Consider the following 25,796-nt stretch of genomic DNA (forward strand, 5'->3'; position numbering starts at 1 on the left):
TGGCATTTATTTATTTACTCAATTTTTGTGAACAATACAACAATACAAATATGTAGCAAAACTTAATTGGAACGTATGACACGAATCACGAATCATAGAACTACATCACATTATTTTAACTTCGCCAAAATATTACACCCTTTAATTGCTGTCAACAGTCATATATCTTGATCCGACGGGTATTATAAAAGTCACGTGCTACTGCCAACTCACCCCACCACAAATTTCCCGCCAATCCTTCCCGCCAAAAAGATACTCCATCCCTCCATTGCCCTAAAGGCGATGCATATTGCATTTAGAGAGAGAGTGGTAGTTTACATTGTTGAGAGCGAGAAAGAAGAGCAGAGATATGTCAGGGTGGGACGAAGGAGCGATCTACTACAGCGACCAAGCGCAGTCGCTCGGCGGCGACAGCGGAGACCCCGGAAGCAACACGGCAGCTGCCACCCGCCACTCGGCTCTGCAGAAATTCAAGGAATTCATACGAAGCTTCGAGACCCAGAAGAATGTGTTTTCGTACAGAGAGAGCCTCCTCCACAACCCTAAATACCTGCTTGTCGACATTGAAGACCTCGACGCCTTCGATGCCGACCTCGTTGCAAAGCTCCGCAATTCCCCCGCTGATTACTTGCCTCTGGTTACCAAACCGAACCAATCTCAGCTGATTAGCCCCTTTTTTGTTTTGTTTATTTTTGTTTCGTTTTTTCAATTACCTTTTTTTTTTCCTTTCGTGTGATTTTGTAGTTTGAGAACGCAGCGGGTCAGGTTTTGGCGAATTTGAAGACGAAAGTGCCCGGAAACGAAGGGCAATTGGAGGAACGGGTGCCTGAGGATGTTCAGATTTTGCTGACCTCCAAAGAAGACCCAGCTTCAATGCGCCGGCTTGGGGTTTGAATTTTCTTCCTTGTTGTTTGATTGGCTTTTTGTGTTTTCTGTTTGGTTGATGAGAAAGTTTCGGAAGACTAGGGAAAATGAAGGTTTAGAACTAATCAATCCTTGTTTAATCAGAATGTTGAAGAGAAAAACTTATTTTCTTTCAACTACAGGGAATGAGAATTTGAGCTTTTGTAGGGATTTATTGAGGTTAGGCGATGATTTCTCTCATTTTTCTTTAACCATTGCTGATGTGCAGGCACAATGTATATCGAAACTTGTCAAGGTTGCCGGGATCACTATAGCTGCTTCAAGGGTCAAGGCAAAGGCGACTTATGTGATTGTGATGTGTAAAAACTGTAAAAATGTGCAGAGAGTACCTTGTCGGCCAGGCCTTGGCGGGGCAATTGTCCCCCGCTCTTGTAACCATATTCCTCAGGTTTATTATCCTTGTTTATTTGTTCCTGCTTTTCTCTGGTTTTTTTTGTTTTGCATTGTTTTCTTTTCTAGTTTGAAATTTAATAAAAGGGTTGGAATTTTCTTAGCCTGGAGAAGAACCTTGTCCCCTTGATCCATGGGTTGTGGTTCCTGACAAGAGCAAGTATGTTGATCAGCAAACCTTAAAATTGCAAGAGAACCCAGAGGTGATGATCTTAATTTAATGAGCAAAAGAAGTTTAAATTGAATTGCGGGGTCTTAATTTAATTAATAATTTTTTTTTTCCTTGGTTACTGAAGGATGTACCTACTGGAGAGCTTCCGAGAAATATACTTCTGTCTGTGGACCGCCATCTTGTTCAGACAATTGTGCCTGGGACAAGATTAACCATCATGGGCATTTATAGCATCTATCAAGCTTCCAATTCTTCCACTTCGTGAGAATTGTTATAATTTGAGATGAATATTTCAGTGTCTTTGTATGGTACTCTTCACTGCTGATTTTTAATGCTCAATTTATTTGGTTCTATATAGCCACAAAGGAGCAGTTGCTGTTAGGCAGCCTTACATCAGAGTGGTAGGAATAGAAGAAGCAAATGATGCCCACTCTCGAGGTCCCGCTTCTTTTACACAAGAAGAGGTATTGGTCGAACTCATTGTGATGTTTGAAGAGCACAATGTCCCTGATAAATGAAGGATTTGATTCCATGGCATGGTTTTGTCTTTCCATTTTTCATATGTTTTCAGATAGAAGAATTCAAAAAGTTTGCTGCAGAACCTGATGTCTATACAAGTATATGCTCAAAGATTGCTCCCTCTATATTTGGTCATGATGACGTAAAGAAGGCCGTGGCTTGTCTTATGTTTGGGGGATCTAGAAAGGTATATCCTGAATTTTGGTCTTTTAGTACTTGTGTGATTTACCAATGGTAACAACCAACCGACAAATTTGTCTGTAAACAGAATTTGCCTGATGGTGTGAAGCTAAGAGGTGATATCAATGTCTTACTTTTGGGGGATCCATCTACTGCTAAATCACAGGTTGGTTCTGTTAAATTTATTTTATTTTCCACAAGCTAAGTGGAAATATACAAGTCCTAGAGAACACTGTGAACGTTGTGATCTTCTCTTATCCTTCATTTTAGTGGAAAAGTATCTCCAGCTAATTTGAGACCTGTTTTTCCTAGCCACATGAAAATTTAATGAAGATAGTTTATGCTCTTCTTCCATTGCCCCAAAAGACACATGCTGATTTGATTTCAACTCATTTGTGAAGTTTCTCAAGTTTGTCGAGAAGACAGCTCCTATAGCTGTGTATACTTCAGGAAAAGGGTCATCAGCTGCTGGTCTTACAGCTTCGGTGATCAGGGATAGCAGTTCTGTAAGTTTCGATCTTCCTTGGGTTGTACATAGAAGTGCCATTGTTATCTTATTGATTAGGCAGTTGTCCTTTTTCCTTTGGTATGAAAACTTCTAATTTCAATTTATCTGTGCAACCCAGCGTGAGTTCTATCTTGAAGGAGGAGCCATGGTTTTGGCAGATGGGGGTGTTGTCTGCATTGATGAGTTTGACAAAATGAGATCGGAGGATAGGTAATGCAGACTAGATATAGATCTTGATTTGCTTCACTTTTTATTTATTTATGGAATTCTAAGAGCTTACATTAATGTGGCTTAGGGTTGCTATTCATGAAGCCATGGAGCAGCAAACCATATCCATTGCCAAAGCAGGAATAACAACTGTTCTTAATTCTAGAACCTCTGTGCTTGCAGCTGCTAACCCTCCATCTGGGCGTTATGATGATCTTAAGGTCCATTATCATCCTGGTTTATCTCTTTTAAGAGTTTAAAATGCTACTTGTGACTTCCTATTGAGAATTAATTAACACGTTTGCCTTCTTTCAGACTGCACAGGATAACATAGATTTGCAGACAACGATTCTTTCTAGATTTGACTTGATCTTTATTGTTAAAGATATCAGGATGTACAGTCAGGATAAGGTATTTATAATGATCTTGCTAGGTTAAAGTGTTTTAATGTTGAAGCATTTTTTCTCCAGAAAGGGAATGCAATTGTTTTTTCTTTGTGGCATGTCAACACCTAACATGTTCTTTTATCTTTGAATGTCTTAGTACTAATTATAAATTATGGTTGAATACGATAATGATCGGTTGCTTGGACCTGCAATGGTTAGTCCAAAGTTTGTGTTGAAGGTTCAGGTTTGGTGACATGCAACTTAACTGCAAGCCAAACGCATATTTTTATATTCTTGTTTGGCCTTCAAATGCCCATGGAGTTGGATGGTGAGAAGGGAAAGGTTTTGTTGAGAAGGCAAATATTTTGTGGAGACGCAGTGTGCTGGTGATGCTTTGGTTGGAAAATAATAACATAATTATCAAAGGCAAGGTTGGGGAGTCTTGTGTGTGTATATGGGACAAGGCTAGATTTTGGTCCTCACTTTGTGCTTTGGTTTCATCTGCATTTAGTAACTGCCCTTTCTTTCTCCTTGCAGTGTCTTAGTTTGATTGCAGTTTGGGTGGACCCTTTCTCTTTGATGTTGGGTTGAGTGTGTTTTGTCAGTTATTGTGTTATATGTTTGCTGCTTATTGTAGGTAGAGGGTTGTATAGTCCACTTTGATTGTACGGTCTTTTCATCAATATAAATATTGAGTTTCCTATTAAAAAATGCTCATTTAGTAGGTGCATCAACTCGATTCTGCTTTTCAATGACAGATTATAGCAAGTCATATCATAAAGGTTCATGCGTCTGCTGGGGCAGCTCTGGGTGACAATAGGGTAGTATCTAAAGAAGAGAATTGGCTGAAGAGGTATATAGTGTTAAGCACATGGTCGTACATTCTTTGCACAATGATGCAATTGAAATATTGACAAGATGCTGAATCTTTTTCCTTGTAACATGTGCAGATACATACAATATTGTCGTACTGAATGTCACCCCCGTTTATCAGAACCTGCATCCAAGAAGCTGCAGGATAATTATGTGAAAATCAGACAGGTACTCTTGCTGTTAGCTTATACTATTGAGGCAATTGGCATTCAAAATTCTTGAGCAGATGGCATACCAGAAATGCTCATATGGTGCTCAAAGAAATGCATATAGCTAAAAGATTTTTGGGAATCCCATCATCTTCGTGAATTTTCTTATAGGACATGAGACAGCAAGCAAATGAAACCGGGGAGGCTACTGCAATACCAATCACTGTAAGGCAGCTGGAAGCTATTGTGAGATTGAGTGAGGCCCTTGCAAAAATGAAACTGTAAGTATTTAGTGATATTGATTGGTGCTTAGAATTTCGAGTTTGGAATGTTTAATAACAGGAAAATGGGGACTGAAGCTGTAATAATAAAAACGCTACTATGTCAAATTTAGAGGGGTACTGCATCTGTTTTTATTATTGAATCGCCTCTGTTTCTGTAATTATGGTTCAGGTGCCATGTTGCTACTGAGGATAATGTTAAGGAAGCAATAAGACTATTTACCGTGTCCACAATGGATGCAGCAAAGTCTGGAATAAATCAACAAATCAATCTTACTGCTGAGATGGCAAACGAAATTAAGGTTAGTAGAAACTGTGTCACTGCCATCAATCCTAGAACAAAATAATAAAATAACTAATAAGAGATTGTCATTCCTCTGTTATCTTTCTCTTTCTCTTTTCCATGCGTGCGTAATCTTTTTTATCTCCCTTAAACAGCAAGCTGAAACTCAGATAAGGAGAAGAGTAGGCATTGGGAACCACATATCAGAGAGAAAGCTGATTGATGAGCTCACAAGAATGGGGATGAATGAATCTATTGTAAGTAGTCATTTAATTAAATATCCATTACAGTAGCGTCCGTACACGAACAACAAATTTGGAAAATCTGATTCTTTAGAACAACAGTGACTTTCTAGAAAATGATTTTCGTACCCAATAATGTCTCTACCGTTTATGCTTCCTTAACGTTTGGTGCTTTTCAATTTGAATTATTTCTTCGAATAAAATTAATGATAATGTTGTGATTGTGGAACAAGAAACAATGGACACCAGAAGAACCACTGTTTTAACCGAACAGACTATTATTAAGAAACTAATGGGCAGAAGCAATCGTATGGGTGTCCATTTGCTTCAAACCGCAGCTTTTCGTATAATCGAATCGTAAAGTCTGTATTGGTGCATTCATTGATATCATTGTTATTATGGCAGGTGAGAAGAGCTCTTATAATTATGCACCAGAGGGATGAAGTTGAATACAAGCGAGAAAGACGTCTTATTTTACGTAAAGCATAAAAGTATTTGTAATATTTTTCTAACCTTTTTCATAAACAGTGAGCTATTACGGGACAATTATCTATTGCTTGTGTAATTTTAATGAGAAATGGGGCCTTAACTTAGCTGTGCACTAGTGTCGTCAACTTATATGATGTGAAATGACAGGAGCAACTTGGACTATTTTCTAGTGCTATACAAATTTGAAATTTTGGGTGCCTCCAAAATCCGAATTCTGACATTCGTCTTCTAAGCAGTTTACACTATCACAAGCATTGGGAGCACCTTGTCAAATGCGTGAGCCATGTTTCCTCCAATTGAAACTTCAATTTCGTTAAATTTGTTGGGTTATACGTTGACTTTTCAATCTTAGCACACCATAAAACACATTGACTCCTGTTGATTTGCATTGAAATAGTTCAGTTTAGTTCCGCCCACCACCAAAGGTGGTGTGTGTTTCGTAATGAGAAAATGGACAGAAAAAAAGGCCCCAAAAAAAGGGAAAGAAAAAGGAAAACCCAAAAAAAAAAAAACACAAATGAAAAGAAAAGAGAAGGGGTAAGCTGAGCGCAGTAATAGCAGGCATAACAGAGGAAGTGGACACCATTCGAAATCCGAAGGAACCGAGTATTAGAGGAATTGGAGGAGGGAGGATGGGTCATGGTGTACACAGTACCAGAGGAACCACTTTACCATTTTCTTGTTATTCTTGTTCAGATCGGTTCTCCTCGTCGGTTTCTCTGACTCAGCGGCAGCGTCCTCCGAGTCTTGGCCCGAGTTATGTGAGGTACGCGGTGCTTGGTGCTGGCTTCGCCGGCCTCTCAGTTGCGTGGCACTTGTTAAAGCAGAGTCCCAAAGACTCGCGTATACGCATTGACATTTACGATGAAGTTGGAATCGGAGGAGGTGCATCGGGCGTTTCAGGAGGCCTTCTTCACCCTTATTCCCCTAAAGCCAAGCTTCTATGGCGTGCTGCGGACTGCTGGAATGAATCTTTAAACCTTTTGAGCGTTGCCGAAGCAGCAGCAGCTTCTGCTGCTCAAAATCCTAATGAAGACGACCTATTGCCAATTGTTAGAAGAAGGTTTGCTTTTTTCTTCATTCCATTTCAAACCTGAACACAATATTCATGTTTGTTATGTTGACATTGGGTCTCAAATTTCCATTGGATTTTTGTCCATTACGAAAAGGAATATTTGTAAATTGAATTGAATTATGGAAACTTTGAAAGTAGAGTTGAAATCTTTGGTTGTGTTCTACTTGCAGCATTTGTGGGGTTGGGGGGAGAGACGTATGCATTTTAGTCTGTCTAACATCTTGAAAGGTTTTCTTTCACTCTTTATCTTTGCATTAGTTTAGCTAATAGGCATGTCTTGTATTTGTTCTCTTCAGGGGCATCTTGAGACCAGCCCTGAGCATGAAGAACTTGATGTTGTTGAAAGATGTAATTCTCCCTCATCATTCTATTAGCACAACAGCTTCAACACTTGATTTTCGACCTCTTTATGATCCTAGTATATTTTGTTTTATGTCATTAGAATGCCCGGAATTGCCTTGCCAGTTGCAGAATAGAAACCATTGACAACGATGCTGCCCAAAATCTTCTACCCAGTATATGCGTACCTTTCAACACCTCATTTTATATGCCTGAAGCTGTTAATATTCATCCTCAACGCTATTTACAGGTCTGGATATTTATGCCCCCGACCCCTCTCCCCTCCTATCTTTTTAGTAACGTTTGTTTTCTTTTTGTTTGTGTTAATTTCTTGTTCTCATGGTTATTTTTCCAGGCACTCTTCTTAGCAAGTCAAAATTTGGTAAAGGAACTATATTCTGATGGCTTCGGAGTAAAAGAATTACATTTGCACAAGAGTTCTGTCCACAAACTCCTAGACCTAGAAGGTAATGACCCTACCACTATTTCAATCTTTAATTAGGCTCATGTTGTTAGTGTCTTAAAACACTAACTTTTTATTTAGTAACTTTGATTGTTCAATAATTTCTGAGCAGTTATCTTTTCATGTTTAGTTAGTGTCTAATTACAGTTGATGTTAGGGGAATACCAGGCAGTAATAGTATGTCTAGGTGCGAAAGCAGACTTGCTTCCTGAGCTTTGTGGGAGGCTTCCTTTGAGGACATGCAGAGGTGTCGTTGCACATCTTCAGCTTCCTGATCATTTAGGGTGAAGTTCTTCTCTGCATTATATTTGTATAAAACAGGCTTTAGTAAAGGCGATAAAATTTCATCGCTCATTTGACATTTCTGTTTTTTCTTTTGTCCTTTATAGTTTGGTAGCTGAATGACCTAATTCTATATCTACGAACTCATATTGTAAAGTTCTCTGTTTGAAGAGAGGAGTATCCAAGTCTTGGCCCCTCGATATTGTCAGATGCTTGGCTTGCTGTGCAAGGTCCTCGAAATTTATATATGGGCTCAACATGGGAATGGAAATCAAGAAACTCATCACCAAATGTATGTGCAGATGAAGCCACGGAAGCCCTTAACGAGCTTCTGCCAAAGGCATGTGCCATTTTTCCTGCTCTAAAGGATTGGAGCTTTGCTGGAGCCAGGGCTGGCCTGAGGGCAATGCCACCACTCACTCCTCATGGCTCACTTCCCCTTTTGGGTTGTGTCAATGACATTGTAGGCGAAAACCGAACCTCCAACTACTGGTTATTTGGAGGGCTTGGTTCAAGGGGATTGTTGTACCATGGTTGGCTTGGGAAGTTGATGGCACAAGCTGTGCTTTCATGTAGTGAAGAATTAATCCCAGATGAATTAACCTCCTGGAAGAAAAGAAGACAATAATTAATACATAACTCCTTGTTCATTTATGTTAGCTTTTTGAGTTAAGGTTCCGGCTTTTTATCAATGCTGAACCTTTTCTTAACAAAGGGAATGCCCTCCTCCTACAAGAAAAATAAAAAAAGCAAAATTCATATGCCACAAAATTGGGTGACTGTTTTCGTATTTTATATATTATGTGTGAGTTTAATATATTATCGCCTCCCTCAATAGGAAAAGTTCTAATAAGAGCAATGCCGAACTCCCCGAAACCCTAACGGATATATATTTTTCTTCTGTGGATTCATTTTTCCCCCTATCCGTTGGTATTTTAGTCTGCTTTGCCTTTATCCAGAGTATGTTGTCCAGCTTGCGCATGGGGGGGTTGTCTCGTTCGGAGCAGTAGGGGTACACAGTATAAATTCTGTGTTCATATTGGTGTAATCCTTAAAAAAAAACCATATCTAGGTGTGTTATACCAAGTGAAAATCCAACAAGGATCAGGAGCAATTATGGGGGGAAGACCAGGAGGATCAATTCGAGATCACGGTCAAGATCCACCTCCAGTGCTTCATCCTGTAAGTAAGGTTTTTGATAAGAATGATGATGAGGATCTCTGGATCCGTATTTGGTTGTAGGAGATAACATGTATGCTCTATCCTCCTCCAGGTTTGGGATGGTTACAAAGGTCTCCTTCGATTCTAGTATGTATTCTATAAGCAAACCCTTGACACTAGAGGGTTTGAAATACTAGGAAGAGTATTATACGTCATATAGAGAATATGCATATTGCAGAGAGTGTATGGTTCATTTGGGGAACTTGGATTTTTGTCTTGTCCAGACTGCCGTTGACTACCAATGTCGTGACGATCACCACTTTCCGAATTGTTGATGAAGGAGAAGGAAGCTGCATCATCAAGACCTTGCATTCAACTTCTACATCGGTTTCAGCTTCTCTGCGTAAGTTCCTTCCTTGAATTCATGTTTCTCTTTAATTTCTTCTTCTTCCCCTTGTACTAAATTCGATCTACATAGTTGTTGTTTATATGATTTTATAACTCAGAGATTGTGAGGATAACGAACCTAAAGGAGGAGGAGAAGAAGAAGAAGAAACAAGGTGCCAGGTAGGTAACTTTACCATCTTTCATTGCCCCTAATCAAGTTGCTTTAGAATTATTAATTATTAAAAAAAATGAGTGGAAAAGAAGAGGAACACTTGTCTTTGATGATTCCTTCATTAAATATAAGCGAATCATGCTGCAGCTTTGCTTGATATTTTTCCCCCGTCTAAAAACAAAGGTGATGTATGTGAAATCTTTTTATTTATTAATGCCAAACCATGAATCAAGTTCTGCATGTCTTTTAGAGTAGTTTTTGTTAGTCTTTGTGGTTTCTGATGATGTATAGCCTACGGGTGTGTTTCACAGCAGGGACTAGTGGAAAAGAGACGCAACGGGAAGCGCCGGACCAAAAAAAAAGCCCCCAAATCTATTAAATCCTTGGGCATCTGTTTGAAGAGACGCTTCATTTTGGGCAAACCCTCAAGTTGAATTGAATTGAATTGGAATTTGGCAGTCACACTCTTCATGCTCTCTCTCGTGAAGTTTAGTTGGGTTTGTTGTGACGCTATTAGATGAAAGACTCAGGATTAGAGAAGTGGGTCTTTACTGTCAACTCTTTTACTGCCTTGCCTGCCACTATCCGATGGAGAGAGAGTTTTCACCAGCTGCTTAATTACTTTCACCCATCATTCTGGACTTGTAATCTGCATAATGTTACTTGTTATTAGTAAATTTGTGCTCTAAAGATTGGTGATGTATTATTTTAGTAAATCGAGAATATTAATATTGATATTAAGAGTAGTTTGCGCCACCCAAACACAGGTACCCGTGTTCAAATCTCCTCCTTATAATTTAGATTATATTAAAGTATAATATTTTTAGTATTAAAAAAAAAATAGTATTTGCACTATTTGAGAGGTTTATTGGTTTCATTTGTGCGGCCGTTTGCAATGGAAAATTGCCTTTATAAACATAATTGCAAGGATAGAAACATGCTTGACTGATGCTTAGAAGTTCCAATCCAACCCAATTCGCGCCCCTAACAAAATCTACCCCTTGCTTTCATACACCTTCGTATATTTGAACTTGGCATACTCGTATGTAACAATTCTCATCGAGGTTCATTTCAAGAAATATAAACTCAACTCAACCATAGTATTCCATTCAGTTACGGCACAATATGGTTTTAATTAACATAGATACAATCCTTATATACGTTCTTATGTGAAATAGATTCAAAGTTGGAAGCTAACAAATTATCCATCCAGATATAGGCAGGCCATCTATACATTTATCAAAATGGTTTTTCCATCATGAAATCTTGGCCCCTCTGATCTTTCCATAAGCAGTTATTTACCTGTACACAAAGCTATCCAAGCAGATAGCAAGGCTATTTACATAGTATCTTCTCTTGCAAACCATCCAACCCATCTATACTGGCCGAAAGCTGACCAGATTAGGCAGGGCAGCAGACTGAAGCTTCCTGATTTCAGATGCAGTCACCTTGCAAGACTCCAAGGTTAGCGAACGTAAATTCTTCAATGGCTTTAAATACTGCAACCCCTCGTTTGTAATGCGAGAATTTGAAACATTCAATGACACCAAAGCAGTCAATCCTGCATTTTCACAGATAAGAAAAAGGTTAGACGATGAATCAAAAGTAGAATGTTAAGTTTGATCGTAAACAAAATCTTCTTTGAGTCATAAGGGAGGCTCTGAGGGCTGAATCTGGTTAGAGTTGCTACAAAAGATCCTTGACGCAATGCACCAAATGCTCTAGGAGAAGAAAATCAAACTTAGGACGACTTAATGATACCGTTTCTATATGACAACAGCTCTAGGAAAAGAAAACCAGAAAAGAGAAGCCAAAATACCAGAAATCAATTCCAAGGATTTATCCGTCAACTTGCAGTTCTGTGACAAATTTAGCCATGTCAGACCGACAAGATCTTTGATATTCTTTACACCAGCATCAGTCAGTCCTCCACCACATATTTCAAGAGATTGAAGATTCTTGAAGTCTGTTTTCACAAAAGAAAGAAAAGAAAAAGAAAACACAGAGAAAGTTATGAACTATAGAATGAGAAAATTACTGCTAAGTTGCAGAAGTTAAAATGTAAAATCAAATTCCCCATTCTATTCCACAGTCCATCTCATGATGGGGGAAAGCATGTAATGAATGAAACGAAAATATTTCTTTTCTTTTTTTCTAAAAAGGAGCAAATGTCATGCATGTACTATAACGTGAAAAATCTAAAAGAGTAATCAAAATGATTACTTCCTCAAGCGTGTAATACCCATATAGGAAGCTCAGGCTTCTCAAATGCCCTCAAGAGTTGGAGAGTAATCCAGAGAAAAGTTAGTTTACTAGACCAAGGAATGAGTACAGTTTCATTATATAAATAAATGAAGATCATACTGCAAATCTTATAGCATACATTTTAAACAGTTTGCTCCAGAATCCGAAATGTGTGCACCAAAAAGGTCGAGGTGCGTCAATCCCGTAAGACCTGTATCAGCAACGCATGGGACAAAAGGGTTCAGGCATCAACAAACACACATGAAGGGAGTGAAGCTAAAACATGTGATTACAAATGTATGAGAAATGTCTATAAAGTTTTTTCTTTAGAAGAATATTGATTTGAGTGGAACTCAATGCTTCAATCATCAGCTAGGGCTAAAAGATGAATGATACAAAAGGAATGTGCATCGCCTCCCTTGAAGCGTAAGCTTATCCCACATGAATATACAAAGTAGACCTCATGACATCTTGGCTTAAATTTAGTGATTGCGAGTCCAGAGTAGTGCATAGCCAAACCAATTATATAAAAGTTTAGCATTCAAAGGAATAGTACAGCTAAAATACACAAAAATCCTTACTTGTAATAACGGCAAGTCCAGCATCAGTAATCTGCCGAGCGTCCAGATTAATTGATTTGAGAGATGTCAGCCCAGATAACTTTTTCAAGCCACTGTCCGTTACTTGGGTGAACGACAAGTTTAAATTTTGGAGATTTCTCAAACCTGGAAGTGACAACAACCAACCAACTCAACTAATGCATTAAAAACACAGTAATGAGGAACATGCACCAAATAAACTGCAGAACAATAAATAGACAACAAAGTATTCTAAACTGGATAAACTGCGAAAAATGACAATCCTCCCAAATAAAAATCATTTAAAATTAAATGACCAATACATATGTTAGAAGCTATAGACGGGATGATGGGTTATCAATATAACAATGGGACCTTATGTAACTTTGAACATTAATGGGACCTTGTGTAAATATATAACATTCAAATAATAAAAACAGCCAACTGTGGGCAGGGTCCTCACCTGAGAGATGACGAAGCCCATTGCTTCCAACTTCAGTATCAGATAGCTCCAAGTTCTTCAAGAGTGTCAGACCTTCATATAAAAAGAACACCATAAAATCAGATAGGTTCTATTGCAAATAAAGCAAAGTCATTCACAAACTTCCCAACAAAACTTGTATTCCAAATCCTGATCTTTGAACTGATTATCCAGTTAGATTATTTCAAAAATCAGGACCACAGTTTAAAGTAACCCAAATTGGAAATATGAACACATTATTGCAATCATTTTAGCTGCTTGGTTAAATATAGGGTTGGGAATCTAATGAACACATTGAACTACACCCTGGATATTAACCTTTCACAAGCAGCCCTACTGTGAGTTCAGAAAAGAGAAGAGAGTCAAAATGAAAATGCATGCGAAATTATCAATTTAAACTGAGAAAAGAGGACACGGTCAGATTTGTTAAATGCATGCAATTGCAAATAGTTAGGGTAACAATCTTCCATCCTCGTACATTTTTTGCGCTAGTGAAAATACATATGCTAGTTATGAATGAAGCACCATGTCCCACTTCCATACCACTTAAAAATATTGGAAAAGAACCCAGCCACATGCAAACCATATTACTGCAACCCAAAACAAAAAATGGTAGAATCAGAAATGCAAACCTGCCAAATTAGCAAGCCCCTCGTCACCTATCTTACAGGAATCCAAGTTCAAGCTCTCCAAGTTCGTTAAACCTGATAGAAGCATTAGCAGTTATAAGTCAAATTTATGACTAGTACTACTACTATCAGAAAGTTGAAAACAAATGTATCTCTTGCATTCAGGTGAGCTGCGACCAGAAAATACAATATACAGAACAGTTCAGTGAAATATGTACAAGAGTATGATCTTACATAGAGGAACTTGCAACTATTGATCTAATCCAACAAAACTATAGCACAATATGGTAGTCTCCCGATCATAACAAAAATTATATACTGCTAATAAGCTCTAACTTCCACAATATAGTTTTAAGGTGAATCTTCAACTCTAAACAAAATACCCTTTTGTTTTCTAAGGTTACTATTCTAGCTGCACAGGTCAGAATACCCCTTTTCACCTAAGCAGAAAAAGTGGAAAGAACACCAGGAAAAATTGATATAAACTTTCCCAGAATGCAAACTAATATCCTTGTGTCTTGCAAAGGAAAATAAGATGTCAGAGAGAGAGAGAGAGAGAGAGAACCTTTTAGATGCATCAAGCATGCATCTGTGATATTGTTGAATCCCAAGCTCAAAACCTTCAAGTTCGTAAGTCCTGTAGAAACATAGTTCATGCGGCAAAGTCAAGGTTACCAACTATTCAACCACATAAAAATGACAAAAATTGAGTAAATCTGTTAATCAAATATGGTTAGTGTGGCAAAGTCAAGATTACCAACTACTCAGCCAGTTAAAAATATAAAAAATTGAGCAACTTGTTAAACAAATAACCAGATCCATGTGGTCACAAATCCTATTGTCACTCACCCAAAAGCTTATCGCATCCTTCATCAGATAGTTCGCATCTGTTGAGATTTAAGTAAGTCAGGGCAACAAGAGCTGCACCAGAAACAAATAATTTTAACAAAACATAGGATGCTCGTATTCTCCTAAAATAACAGTACAAAAATTGTGCCATACAGACCTTTAAGAAGTTTGTTGACATGTATGTAATACCCACAGTTGTGCACGCTTTTTTAGAAATATTAAAGTGAATCTTTTGTTTCGAAAGCTATAGCAGTCTTAAGGACAACTATCAATGTTGTTAACACAATCATTAGAAAACACAAAACAACAAAGAAAAAGCAAACCTGAAATAGACTCCAGGCATGAGGCAGTAACAGCATTGCATCCCTCTAAATTCAGCATACTAAGCTTGTGCAAGCCTGCCATGCACAAACGAAGACCAATCAACTAAGCTTCACAAACTACTGATAAACAAGCAATATGGCAGATAAACCCAAATAGTCCAGAAAATTGATAGACTAAAGAAAAGCATAAATCAGTATGAAAATGTCAAATGGGATTGCCAGTCTCTCATTGGCCGATCTCCTTGCCCTCTCATAGCAACATTCCTTTCTATATAAGATTTTTTCCCTTCTTGGTTTCTTAGCACAAACCTAATAATAAAGGAGAAATAACCTTAAAAGGAGCAGGAATTGTTGCTGCAGCTGTATAGCGTCAGCTCAGATGGTAGTGATTCATCAAAGTTGGATTTCCTCTCTATCATAGTTATGATGTAGGTAGTTGTCACCATCCTATTCTTCGAATTATATATAAGGTATTTTTTGAGGTATGTGTGTGCATCTACCACAAACACACAAATAAGAAACACAAAATTAAGGAGAGAGCAGCAGAATTTATTGGTGCATCAACATGACACCAACTATAAAATACCTTTCAAATAAGAAACACCAGTATCAGTAATGTTACAGTTGGATAACTGCAACTCATTCAGGTCAGTAAGCCCTGAGAAATAAGAAAATAAGAGTGTCAAGATGTGCTGATCCAAACTGATATTATGCAATTAAGCAAGAAAACAAAATTAATCCCAAACAAAATTCAATCTACAAGGAAAATCCTTGAAAATGAAACAGCTTTTGCAGCTTCCTCTTTCCAAACAATCAATCTGAACCTATTGGGAACATTGAACAAGAATTGGATATAGCAGGACATTAGACAATACGATCAGTAACATGATCAGTCAATGTTAGGTTCCTTCAAGTGTACATCAAACATTAAGTTGTCAAGGATACTCTGAGGAGATTCTAGAGGACTACATTTCTGTCATTAAAAAAATCATATTTTAGTTATATCACGGAAGAGTACAATGATTTTGAGATAAAATACCTGAGATGGTCTTCAAATCAGAATCCGTGATGCAATTACAACATCTAACATTAAGAGACTTTAGCTTCATCAAATCTGCAAAAAATATTACTCTAATGTGTTACACCCGAAATCAATGAGTCACTAATTTCATATAGCTACCATTAACCACTTAAATTGTAAATTCATAACAATGAAAAAGAAGGCCATAACCTCAATTAGTTAGTTTACCCTACTCCTTATTCTCATACCCATAAAAGAGATGGCCAAAAATCATCAAGGAGTTTTTGAAGCTTCCCAGCAATAGAAAAATATATGAACATCAATGCCATGTCACTTAGCTTCATGCCTTGATGATTGAGACTAAGATGACAAGTTCCATCTAATTAGACAACATAATTCATTTTTAAGCAGGGTACCTTTAAGATGAACAAATCCACCATGAATTTCTGGACACCTCTCCAGGTCCAACTTTTCCAAGTTAACTAAGCCAGAGAAAGCACGCATCCCTTCAGCACTTATTGCATTGCTCCTTTTAAAACTCAAAGATTTCAGGTTCGACAGACCTGCAGAGCAAGGTCAGAACAAGCATTTACATCATCCAATTAAAAAGCTAATTTGGAAAGTTTAACTGATACAAAAGACTATTCAAGTGAAATTAATTCAAAATAGAGAAGAAAGGCATGAATACAGAACTGCATGAGATTCCAGTATACTATAAACTAAGAGCCTATTGAATTAACAATCAGATCATCAAAGACAACAAAAAAGTTGGACCATAAGATCAAATTAAATAACATATAATCTCCAGAAACAAACCATATCATTAATGGGAAAATAAAGCACATTATAAACAACAACAGTGAACAATGGTTGAGTGCAAAAATAGCCAAGATAAAACAAATAAAAAACAGAGATTTTACCACTTATGTGTTTAAGTCCACGTTCTGACACATGGTCACAGTAATTATAAGTTAATGCTTGGAGGTTTGGGCAGTCTTTGAGAAGAGCCAATCCAGAATCTGTCACCTCAGAACTAGAAAGATCAACAGAAAGTAACGATGAACCTTGTGAAGAGATGACATCCATCCAACTGTCTTTCACATCAGGGAATTCACCCAAACCAATATCCTGCAATTACAAAAGAAAAATCTAGATAAAGACAAAGCCTTTCCAAATTTCCAAATTTCCAAATTTCAACCACCCACTAGCACATTACCTCAAGAGCGCAATCCCTAAAAGCTTCAAGAGAAACTTCAGTAAGAGAATGGGAGGAGACCAATGCGTTGAAGATCTGTTGGCTAACATCCCTTGGTAGCATTGAGAACGAACTGTATTTGTCAATGTCCTGTAACAGAGATGCATATGTAACAGCAGGCATAAATAAACGAGGACCTGAAAATTAATGCATATATAATTCTTCCCACACGTGATACACACAAGCTCAAGCTTACATGTGCCATAAAAAGCAAGTACCTGGCATATTTTACAAATGCATAATTCCAAGAGAGATGGGCAAATGCCTGCTCCTCCTGAAGACTGTTCTACAGTAGGCCGCAAAGATGAAGGTCCCAGCCATTTTGAACTGCCACTTCTTCTTCCAGACACGGCTCTACAGATGCCATCTTCGATGACTGGTTGGTTTCTCTTCCTCGAACAAATTCCCCCCATCATCTAATTTGTACTGAATTGATCACGTAATCTCATGAAATACGCAACAAAATAATATTATTGCAGCCCATTTCATAATAGAGGTTCATGGGCATGAACTCTACTCGGTCCTGGAAGGAAAAAAAACAAACAAACAACATTATTTGTATGTTAAACAATAGATGCATATCATATGTGGAACACGCTAAATAGCAGCCAAACGAAAGAAGCAATATCTAGCAAACTGTCGAGCATAGCGATTCATTTTCCCACATTGGAAATTAACGTTTATACTTGTCATACCAAAACAAACAAACAAAAACAAACCCTGAACTGAACATAAGATGTTGGGAAAATCACAAGAGCTCTTCGTGGCATGGTCACATAGCTATGGGGATGAACTATCCAGTCCAGCCAGAGCCAGTGGTAACAGAAAAAGAAATACTTTTCAGTATACTTTTTCATTAATAAAAAGAAGAAGAAGAAAAAAAGGAAAATTACCCACATCATAAATCAACTTTAGGAACAAATATAATCAAATAAGTATGATGATAATTCAAAATTTTACTCTTGGTTTGTTTCAGGTTCGTAGTTAACACAATAAGTCATATTTCTCGGATAACAAATAGAAACAGAGAGTGTAATAGTATCAGCTAAACTGTAGCGACCACTTATTGATAATCAATACAACTTACAAGGGAAGAGAAACACAAGTCTCACCCAATAATTCAACGATCAAGGAGAAGAGCGAGAGAGGGATTGAAACTGAAATAGCAATAAAGTGGAGGTTAGGAATTACGACTTGGAAGGACAAGGAAGGGAGAATAGAAGGGGAGAGAGAGTGAGGTGAGGTTGAGAACTTGAGAGAGACGAACCCCCATCTGATCTTCGCCACGTGGCCTTTCGCGCGGCATAGTCAGACTCTTCCCTACTCGCGAGTAGCTTTAGGCTTTTAGCCTTGAATGAAAAATGAATGAACAAGAAAATGAGACGTAATAAGTTAACAGCGATAGAGAGACTGACACGCCATGCGGTCATGGGCGGCTAGTGTGGGTCCCGCTCCGACGTTCCGACCCCAATTGATAGTGTTCTTTTCTTCTTCTTCTTTTCACCGGCGGGAAAAGCAAGGTATTGCCGCGTGGAAGAATTAATAATTAGTTAGTAAAAAGACCAATTGAAAAGGAACTTTAACCTAGAGGCCGCCGTCTCGGTTTAGTCTTTTGCATCAGTGAGCTTTGGGAATAAAATCAAGTTAGTTTGGTTTCATGCATACTCCACCTCCCTGGTGGGGGCCTGCCACTTTAACCTTTATTTCTCTTTCAACTTATGCCACTTATCCTTGTTTTGAAAGTTGTTTGTTATTGCAAAACACTCACCACTGGTGTAGTGATTTGATGTAATTATTTCTTAAAAAAAGATTATGAGTTTGAGTCATAACATCCGTGTAGAATGTGTAAAATTAGTATGTTATCGGCTCTCTCAATAAAAAAAGTCTTTAAAAAATGTTATTAGTTTGTATTATATTTATTATATTGGCGGAGGAATGATGGATTTTGATGTTGGTGGTTGAATATTATAAGATAGGAGGGCCTCAACATAAATTATGACGAAGAAATGAAGATTTTATCTTGCAAGAAACAATTGGAAGAATTATAGAAATAATAATGATGATTGTAACAATAAAAAAGCTTGCAGGAAAGAAACAAGTTGCGGAATTATATAATTAACTTCTAGTTTTAGATTGGCGATTGTGAGTATTTGGTTGGTGGAATAGTGCGGTTGGGGAGATGCATTTGATTTGAGTATTATTATTTTACATTAATTAATTTCAAGGTGGGTTAGTTGAAGCCCCCTGTTTTCATAGCACTACCTTCTTCAGCCAGTCAGGTATCAACCAAGGGGGGAGACTCAAGACAAAAATAAAGAAGCCTCATCATGTACTCATGCCCTTGCAAAAAGAAAAAATGAGTGCATGACGATTTATAGGAGTAATAATATCAAGATCTGATAAAAAAAAAAGGAATCATGATTTATAACAGCAGTGTTGTGTTGATTATGATAGCCAAAATAAACAAATAGAGCTCTCTTTTAATTCACCAACCAACATCTTAAGAGTATGACGCACTCAATATATATTCACAAGGCAAATGAGGTTTAATCAGTTCAATCTTACAGGCTACAGCTAATAGCATAACTCATGGAAAGGATCATTTTAAACAAATTTCTTGCAACTTATAAGGAGGAGCGACAATCAATCAAATTACAAAAAGCTGAAGTACCAAGTATGATTATAATACACAACGCATCTTCAGCTACACTAGGGCCATAAAATTTAATTTACTATCAAGAAGCTACAACAGATCGGGCAGTGTTCCGTCCAAGGCCAAGACCTAAGCCTAACGGAACGTTATCACTTTTTGTTTTCCCATGGTTATTATGGCTGCACTGGGCAGAATGAGCATGACCATGATGTGATGTTGAATTAGAATTTACATTGATTGCAACCTGACTATTGCCATTTGTGTGGTGAGAATAGGCATCACCGTTTTGCATGTTTGAGTTCTTCAGCATATGCCTCATTCCAATCCCCTCCTCCTCATCACGAGCTGATTCTTCAATGTATTCCACATCTTCGTTGTAACCTTTGATCAAGAAATCCGAACAGTTCTTCCTGATCCCGTGATCATATGGATTTCTGAACCGACCACCTGGGCCTCTAAGGTAGTTATAGCGCATCGCGTTTGCCATTTCATTAGTTGTAACATTCCGTGATATCTGTAACAAGAGAAAGATTATGGATCTAATAACAAAATCCAATGTCGCAAAATACAAACTAAATTTTTACAAAACCCTTGTAGATTTAAAAATATATATACACATATTTCCTTAACATAGGATTGCCGAGGCTGAAAGGTAGCACCAGTTCACAACACAAAACTTGAAGGAAGAAAATATGCATAAATATTAAAGTCAGGTTTGATGAAATAGTCTATCTCAAAAATTCATCAGGAAACTTCATTTTCATTACAAATGAATGGAAAGTTTCCATAAATAGAATTATTGCCTGAATAACTATGGTGCTAAGGCACTCCTTACATAGAGCATGAAGTACGTAACTTCTTTCACTGTTTTTGGGAGATATTTACTTTGCTGAACAAAGTTTGGAAATATTTACTTTGCTTATCATAACGATTTTTTCTATTATTTGATCCCTTATTTCATTAAGCAGATCAATAAAAGAAAAGACTTACCTGAGAAGCTTGTACAACTGTCAAAACTGCCACACCAAAAAAGAGGAAGAAATCCATGATAAAAAATGAAAGAGCACCAACATGACTAATGGCGACATAATTAATCCATGCTCCAAAAGTAGATGGACTGACTGGATCACTCAAAACTCCTGCAAGAAGAAATTATTTTCTTTTAGCAGGTTAAAGCACACGTGCACACACACACGAACTTATGGCCCAAGAAACTTTAAAAAATAGAATCAGAAACTTGGTACATACTCGTAAGAGTAACCCCTCCAGTGAATACCATTGCCAAAACTTCCAGAACAAGGAAAGCAAAGAAATCCCATTTGTTTTTCTGTACAACATGAAAAGAAAAGAAAAAGATTAAACTAATCAGAACATGAAAAGTTGGGTGATATTGAAAAACTAAAGTCAGAACTCCACAACTTATCAATGTCAATGTACCTTGCCAATGCAATTGGATACCCAAGGGCAATGGTGGTCAAATTGTTCAACACAACGATCACAAGTGGAACAGTGCTTTGCACGAAGAGGCCTGACAATCTGATGTCAATGCCAGCAAGTCAAGTTAGACAGATATGTTCGATAACTAAATATGAAGGTCATATATATGTTACTAAAGTCAGCAGTCAATGGCACCTTGCATGTTGCACAGAGCTGAGACCAATTACCAGCTAGCAAGGCAGGGTTATTTATCTCAATCTTCAATAGAGGTTCCTGGTAAAAGATGGCAAATAAAATATTAACATGTTAACATAACTTTTAGAAATTTTTAGTCAGGAGCACATTATGATTCTCATCTTCTATATGAGAGTTATAACAATAAGCCTTAACTTGAAAAAAATCAAAAGGGGCACGGCCAAAGATGCACAATATCATTAATTAAAAACAATAATATGTGGAAAGAGTTTGGGCAAAAGGAGAAGAAAAAGAAAAGAATGGTACGAACATCATCTTTCATATTTTGTGAATCATGGATATTCATTCGGATGTAACCTGGATCCTTGCTGCAATAAGAACAATTTTAAAAAATCAATGAAACATTTAATTAATTGACATTGCTTTAGACTGTACCATAAAACCTATGTATGCATTCATGAAACAACATGTGCATGCACAAAACAAAACATGACTTATTTAAAACAAAAATTATTTTCCATTATGTTGGCTATATCTAATTTAGTAGGTGTATGTTAGTCTACAGCCAGCTTAATCATCATAAACATCACATTTCCACAAGTCTGATTATTTGAGAGTGCTGAACAGTTCTAGGATGTTAAGCCAATAACATATAAGGAGCCAAAAAATGGCAACAATATTGGATCATATACCAATCTGATTTTAAGTTGTCTTTATCAGAGAAAATATATCAATGTTAGAAGAACTATAAATACCGCCAGTTCATAGGATACAAGAAAAAAGGAGAAAATGAAACATTCAGCCCACCAAATACAGCTTAGACCAAACCACACCGATAATCATATATAAGAAAGATACAGATCACATATTGGAATACAAACTCTATTTATAATAACTAAATACGATATACTTCACAATATAGTGAACCAGCAGCGTTCTAAGAAAGCTAATTATTTCCAACATGATGGCCAGTCCAGCTGATAAAGTCAGCAATTAACATCAAAGAACTCACAAATACTCAAAGTCATACCTGCTACACCTAAAGAACATTACAAGCCCAGAAGTTGCAAAGAAAACTCCGAGCCATGCAACAAAAACTGATCCAGCTGTTAACTTTGGCAGATTTGGTGCTGCAACCAAATTGGACAGGGGAGGAGGCATTGTAAGTATTGCATAGTCATGACATTAAGGACACATAAGGAAGTTTCAAATAGAGCTCGGGGTAGATACCCATGATCACAGAATGAGTATAGGTCACCAGGAGCACAAATATTATGCACCAAAGTACTGGTGCAAGTCCTAGTTTTGAAACTTGTCCAAGATGACTGTTCCCGTCACAACGTTTGTCAAGCAGCCTTCTAGCATTCCCCTACAAAATCACGTTATCAGAGCATGGTCAGTTCTTTCCATTCTTTCATTTATGAGTTTCTATTATATAAATTTTATAAGTAAGGCTCAAACCTGAAACAAGCACCAAACTAGGAAAAAAGTTATTCTAGGGACTTCCAGGTAAGTCTATAAACAGAAATGCTATATTGGGAACAAAGGAAGCACAAAACTGATAGTATCCACTTGTTAGACATTACCAAGGCATTCTTTCAAAACATAAGAGGAATAGAAAAGAATCAATTGAAACAAAAAGCACTTATCACATCACATCATTACACAGCACGACAACTAATGTCCTCAAATTCAATGAGCAAACAAATAAGTAGCATTACTAACCAATGTTAAAAGTGTTTTGGTTATGGAACACCTACAAGGAAAAAAGCAACTTGTCTGTGATTCTTATCAGCAGCAAGTTGTGCGGGTGTAAGGCCAGTGTTATCTGTAACCATTAAGTCCTCCTTCTTCCCAGCCTGTACCAACACTGTGCATGCCTCCAAGTTACCCCTGATAGCAGCCCAATGCAAAGGAGTGCAACCTGAAATCACACAAAATGAAGAATAAATTCATAATCATGCATAATAAGTGAAAGATTTTGGAATCCGTACAGTCATATGATAATGGAAGACAGGTGGTACTTACCCTCTTTATCTTGCCGTCCTTTATATGCATCCAGAAACAAAAGAAGACGTATACAATCAGCAAAACCTTTATAAGCAGCCCTAAACACAAAAGCAAAACAAAAAAAAGTCGAATCAAATATACATATTATAAGCAAAAATATAGTACATGTTATTTATGTAGAAAAACTTATCGTTGGAAAAGAGTAGGAAAGTAGATGAAAATGGCTGAACCAGCTTTTGCCTATAGGAACAGAGGAAGGTAAACAGAGCAAACAGCACAAGTCTTTAACTAAATAATCATGACCAACGGACATACATACAAAATTTCACACTAAAACATTCCCAGAATATAATCTACCACACAAAACTGTAGCAAGAAACATCGATGTATGTCCCATTGCAGAAGTGCACATTTCAAATTAAATAAATGTAATCATTGTGTTCAAAATTGAGGGTTTTAAGAGAACAGCTTGGTGGCGGTCAATAAGTGTCACAATTATATTGAAAATGGCCATATAGAGACCCCAAAAATAGTAAAACCAAGCTATGTGATCAGTAAAAACTAGACCATAAGTAATATATCAGAGAAAACTAGATTTACTTTCACACAATGAAAACAAGATTATGAAAACCATGCTTTGACTAGAAAAGGGTGAAAAATTCAACAGTCACTCTCAAACCATAGGAAAGAAATTTGGTATACAAATGAATATTACTAATAACAAACAATACAAAGATAATATTCTCACTTACCAATGTAAAGGGCTTCTCCCATCATTATCAGGCACATCAGGATCAGCATTCCATTTTGAAACAATATGGTACAGGAAAGCAGTCTGACCATATTGAGCTGCAACATGTGTAGTCTGTGGTCATATCAAATTAGATCAGTACAATACATATGCTTCAGGCTCTTTCAGCCAAATAATCAGCCAACATGGGGTAAAAAGCTCTTACTAAACCATGAGCCTATAATTTAAAACAAGTACTGTCATTTACTTATCCACTTCCAACCAAATACTAAACTCATTGTTGTATCAGTATATACCTTTCAGTAACCATACTCGAAGGAATCATTAATTACTGATTGCTAATGTTTGATTTGACTTAAAATATTCAAATTAAACCTGGCCTCAAAATCTTTAATTCAAGGAATAATGGCATGAAAGTCCATTTAGCAATGCAGATATTGTACTTAAAATAGCTTATACAAACACGGAGATATGAAGACAGATGGTTATGCACAAATTTTGCATCCCAATTTTTTCTCCCAGTATCTGTAGTCAACAAAACCATAACATTCCCTTAAGCAGGGTCGGTTAGAGTTGTGAAGGGGACCTAAAAGTAAAACTGACCTGATAGCCATACATATCGGCTGCATTTACCCGAGCACCCTCTTGGAGTAATAGCTCTGCAACCTGGATTGCACCCCGCACTGCACTCCAATGTAATGCTGTTTGCCCCGTATGATCTGTGGCATTCACATCTCCTCCGTGCTGGCATTTAACAAAACCAAATAACAAACTAGTTATACAAAGACACTTATCCTGGATTAAAATTTGTCTTAAGGAGAACAACAACAATCATTAATGGCCTCAACAAAAACCAATAGCAAAATGCTTAATGCTAATTCAGCATTTCTCGTTATCTTTTTCCTTTTTCTTTTAAATAAGAGAAGCAGTCTGAGCATAAGTTGGCATTTTCAGTTAACTAAGTAACATAAAGTTTAACTGTAATGACACTAATCAATAATAAATCTCAAATTTTGATATGCAATTTAAGCACAATTCACAAACGCATCAAACAAAGCAAACCCTTTTCACCGTGCTCCATGGGAAGAAAAAAAATGAAATAGGTGTAGAATAAATAAAGAACCTCAATAATATACTGTGCAGCGGCAGTGCGGTTGTTCAGAGCGGCCCACTGGAGGGCATAGTAGCCGAGCCCATCGGTCTCGGAAACAGAGCAACCTTCACACTCCACCAATCTCTGGAGCTTCTCCAAATCCCCGTACGCAGCGGCCGTGTACACGTCGTTTCGCAGACTCTCTTCCCCAATCCCATTGGCGTCGCCATTGTTCGTTGACTTGGCTGAGGCGGCACCCACAGATTCGTGATCACGGGTTTGGACCTCGTCTTCGACGACCTCGATCTCCGACGACATTTTTACGACAGCAATCACACGAAAAAATCGAGCAACACGACCGGCGGAGCTGGCGTTATTCTTCTTGTCTTTTTCTGTACGCGATTAATACATTGGGGGTTTTGGTTCGTTGACCTGTAATCTAGAATTAATAAATAAATTGACGGTTGGAAATTTATATGTGGTTCTAGGGTTTTTCTGCGTAGCCGGCCGTGTTGACTGGTGTGGTGGGAGAGAGAGGGGAGAGAAGAAGCCAAAGAATTTGCCTATGGATTGTCAGTAGGCAAATTCTAATATTTCTCAAGGCTTTGTTTGGCATTTCCTTTTTTTAGTACAAACGAGACAAAACAACAACAAGAGTGGAGATTCTAACTTTAATCTGAAATCACTTACCAAAATGAAAGGCACCACATTCTCTCTCTGGTGCTGGCCCTCACGTTCTTATCTTCATTTTCACAATTGTACACTATACTATATACACGTATGTTATGACTCGAA

General features: G+C 37.5%; 4 protein-coding genes and 1 long non-coding RNA gene across 6 annotated transcripts; 3 read left to right on the plus strand and 2 right to left on the minus strand.

The window, feature by feature from the left end:
• Positions 1-280: 280 nt before the first annotated feature.
• MCM5 (Minichromosome maintenance (MCM2/3/5) family protein) lies at positions 281-5,707 on the plus strand. Its single transcript, XM_008244663.2, has 18 exons — positions 281-637; positions 745-888; positions 1,133-1,312; positions 1,419-1,517; positions 1,611-1,747; positions 1,845-1,950; positions 2,058-2,192; positions 2,274-2,351; positions 2,587-2,691; positions 2,812-2,903; positions 2,989-3,121; positions 3,216-3,311; positions 4,045-4,139; positions 4,237-4,327; positions 4,480-4,589; positions 4,762-4,891; positions 5,028-5,129; positions 5,520-5,707. The coding sequence occupies exons 1-18, from the start codon at positions 350-352 to the stop codon at positions 5,601-5,603; spliced, it is 2,205 nt and encodes a 734-aa protein (XP_008242885.2). The 5' UTR covers positions 281-349; the 3' UTR covers positions 5,604-5,707.
• Positions 5,708-5,848: 141 nt separating this feature from the next.
• Positions 5,849-8,557, plus strand: LOC103341184 (FAD-dependent oxidoreductase family protein). Its single transcript, XM_008244662.3, has 6 exons — positions 5,849-6,666; positions 6,975-7,026; positions 7,121-7,267; positions 7,373-7,484; positions 7,638-7,764; positions 7,934-8,557. Exons 1-6 carry the CDS (start codon positions 6,236-6,238, stop codon positions 8,388-8,390), a joined length of 1,326 nt encoding a protein of 441 aa, XP_008242884.2. The 5' UTR covers positions 5,849-6,235; the 3' UTR covers positions 8,391-8,557.
• Positions 8,558-9,629: 1,072 nt separating this feature from the next.
• On the plus strand, positions 9,630-10,244 carry LOC103341183 (uncharacterized). Its single transcript, XR_016122891.1, has 2 exons — positions 9,630-9,665; positions 9,797-10,244. It is a non-coding gene; the product is annotated as an uncharacterized LOC103341183 (long non-coding RNA).
• A 319-nt stretch (positions 10,245-10,563) lies between these two features.
• On the minus strand, positions 10,564-18,192 carry LOC103341182 (uncharacterized). 2 transcript variants are annotated; one of them, XM_008244659.3, is made up of 16 exons: positions 17,975-18,192; positions 17,081-17,385; positions 16,824-16,952; positions 16,528-16,735; positions 16,024-16,170; positions 15,626-15,700; positions 15,173-15,244; positions 14,587-14,661; positions 14,264-14,335; positions 13,980-14,051; positions 13,418-13,489; positions 12,768-12,839; positions 12,308-12,451; positions 11,866-11,937; positions 11,302-11,448; positions 10,564-11,043 (listed from the first exon to the last, which is right to left on the minus strand). In XM_008244659.3, the coding sequence occupies exons 2-16, from the start codon at positions 17,276-17,278 to the stop codon at positions 10,859-10,861; spliced, it is 1,740 nt and encodes a 579-aa protein (XP_008242881.2). In that variant the 5' UTR covers positions 17,279-17,385; positions 17,975-18,192; the 3' UTR covers positions 10,564-10,858. The 2 variants fall into 2 exon arrangements, with proteins under 2 accessions (XP_008242881.2, XP_088899363.1); XM_089043237.1 differs by having other exon boundaries at positions 17,950-18,087.
• Positions 18,193-19,464: 1,272 nt separating this feature from the next.
• On the minus strand, positions 19,465-25,659 carry TIP1 (Ankyrin repeat family protein with DHHC zinc finger domain-containing protein). The gene is made up of 13 exons (XM_008244658.2): positions 25,032-25,659; positions 24,512-24,652; positions 23,910-24,022; positions 23,176-23,255; positions 22,908-23,071; positions 22,378-22,516; positions 22,178-22,277; positions 21,458-21,515; positions 21,148-21,225; positions 20,953-21,051; positions 20,764-20,842; positions 20,506-20,654; positions 19,465-20,029 (listed from the first exon to the last, which is right to left on the minus strand). The coding sequence occupies exons 1-13, from the start codon at positions 25,317-25,319 to the stop codon at positions 19,598-19,600; spliced, it is 1,920 nt and encodes a 639-aa protein (XP_008242880.2). The 5' UTR covers positions 25,320-25,659; the 3' UTR covers positions 19,465-19,597.
• Positions 25,660-25,796: the final 137 nt, after the last annotated feature.

This window comes from Prunus mume, linkage group LG8 (genome assembly GCF_029339155.1).
Source record: "Prunus mume cultivar Tortuosa linkage group LG8, ASM2933915v1, whole genome shotgun sequence".
Taxonomy (NCBI): domain Eukaryota; kingdom Viridiplantae; phylum Streptophyta; class Magnoliopsida; order Rosales; family Rosaceae; genus Prunus; species Prunus mume.

Bases quoted from the DNA above. Each gene is read 5' to 3' on its own strand.
- MCM5 (XM_008244663.2), top strand. From the start codon at position 350: ATGTCAGGGTGGGACGAAGGAGCGATCTACTACAGCGACCAAGCGCAG. The intron at 1,313-1,418 runs GTTTATTATCCT...GAATTTTCTTAG, and splicing joins CTTGTAACCATATTCCTCAG to CCTGGAGAAGAACCTTGTCC. The intron at 1,748-1,844 runs GTGAGAATTGTT...GGTTCTATATAG, and splicing joins GCTTCCAATTCTTCCACTTC to CCACAAAGGAGCAGTTGCTG.
- LOC103341182 (XM_008244659.3), bottom strand. From the start codon at position 17,278: ATGATGGGGGGAATTTGTTCGAGGAAGAGAAACCAACCAGTCATCGAA. The intron at 16,953-17,080 runs GTACTTGCTTTT...TCTCTGTTACAG, and splicing joins GCATTTGTAAAATATGCCAG to GACATTGACAAATACAGTTC. The intron at 14,336-14,586 runs GTTTGCTTTTTC...TTTCTGGTGCAG, and splicing joins ATGCCTGGAGTCTATTTCAG to CTCTTGTTGCCCTGACTTAC.
- LOC103341184 (XM_008244662.3), top strand. From the start codon at position 6,236: ATGGGTCATGGTGTACACAGTACCAGAGGAACCACTTTACCATTTTCT. The intron at 7,027-7,120 runs GTAATTCTCCCT...TTATGTCATTAG, and splicing joins ACTTGATGTTGTTGAAAGAT to AATGCCCGGAATTGCCTTGC. The intron at 7,268-7,372 runs GTCTGGATATTT...TTATTTTTCCAG, and splicing joins ATCCTCAACGCTATTTACAG to GCACTCTTCTTAGCAAGTCA.
- TIP1 (XM_008244658.2), bottom strand. From the start codon at position 25,319: ATGTCGTCGGAGATCGAGGTCGTCGAAGACGAGGTCCAAACCCGTGAT. The intron at 21,226-21,457 runs GTTCGTACCATT...ATCTTTTACCAG, and splicing joins CACAAAATATGAAAGATGAT to GAACCTCTATTGAAGATTGA. The intron at 21,052-21,147 runs GTGCCATTGACT...CATTGACATCAG, and splicing joins AGCTCTGTGCAACATGCAAG to ATTGTCAGGCCTCTTCGTGC.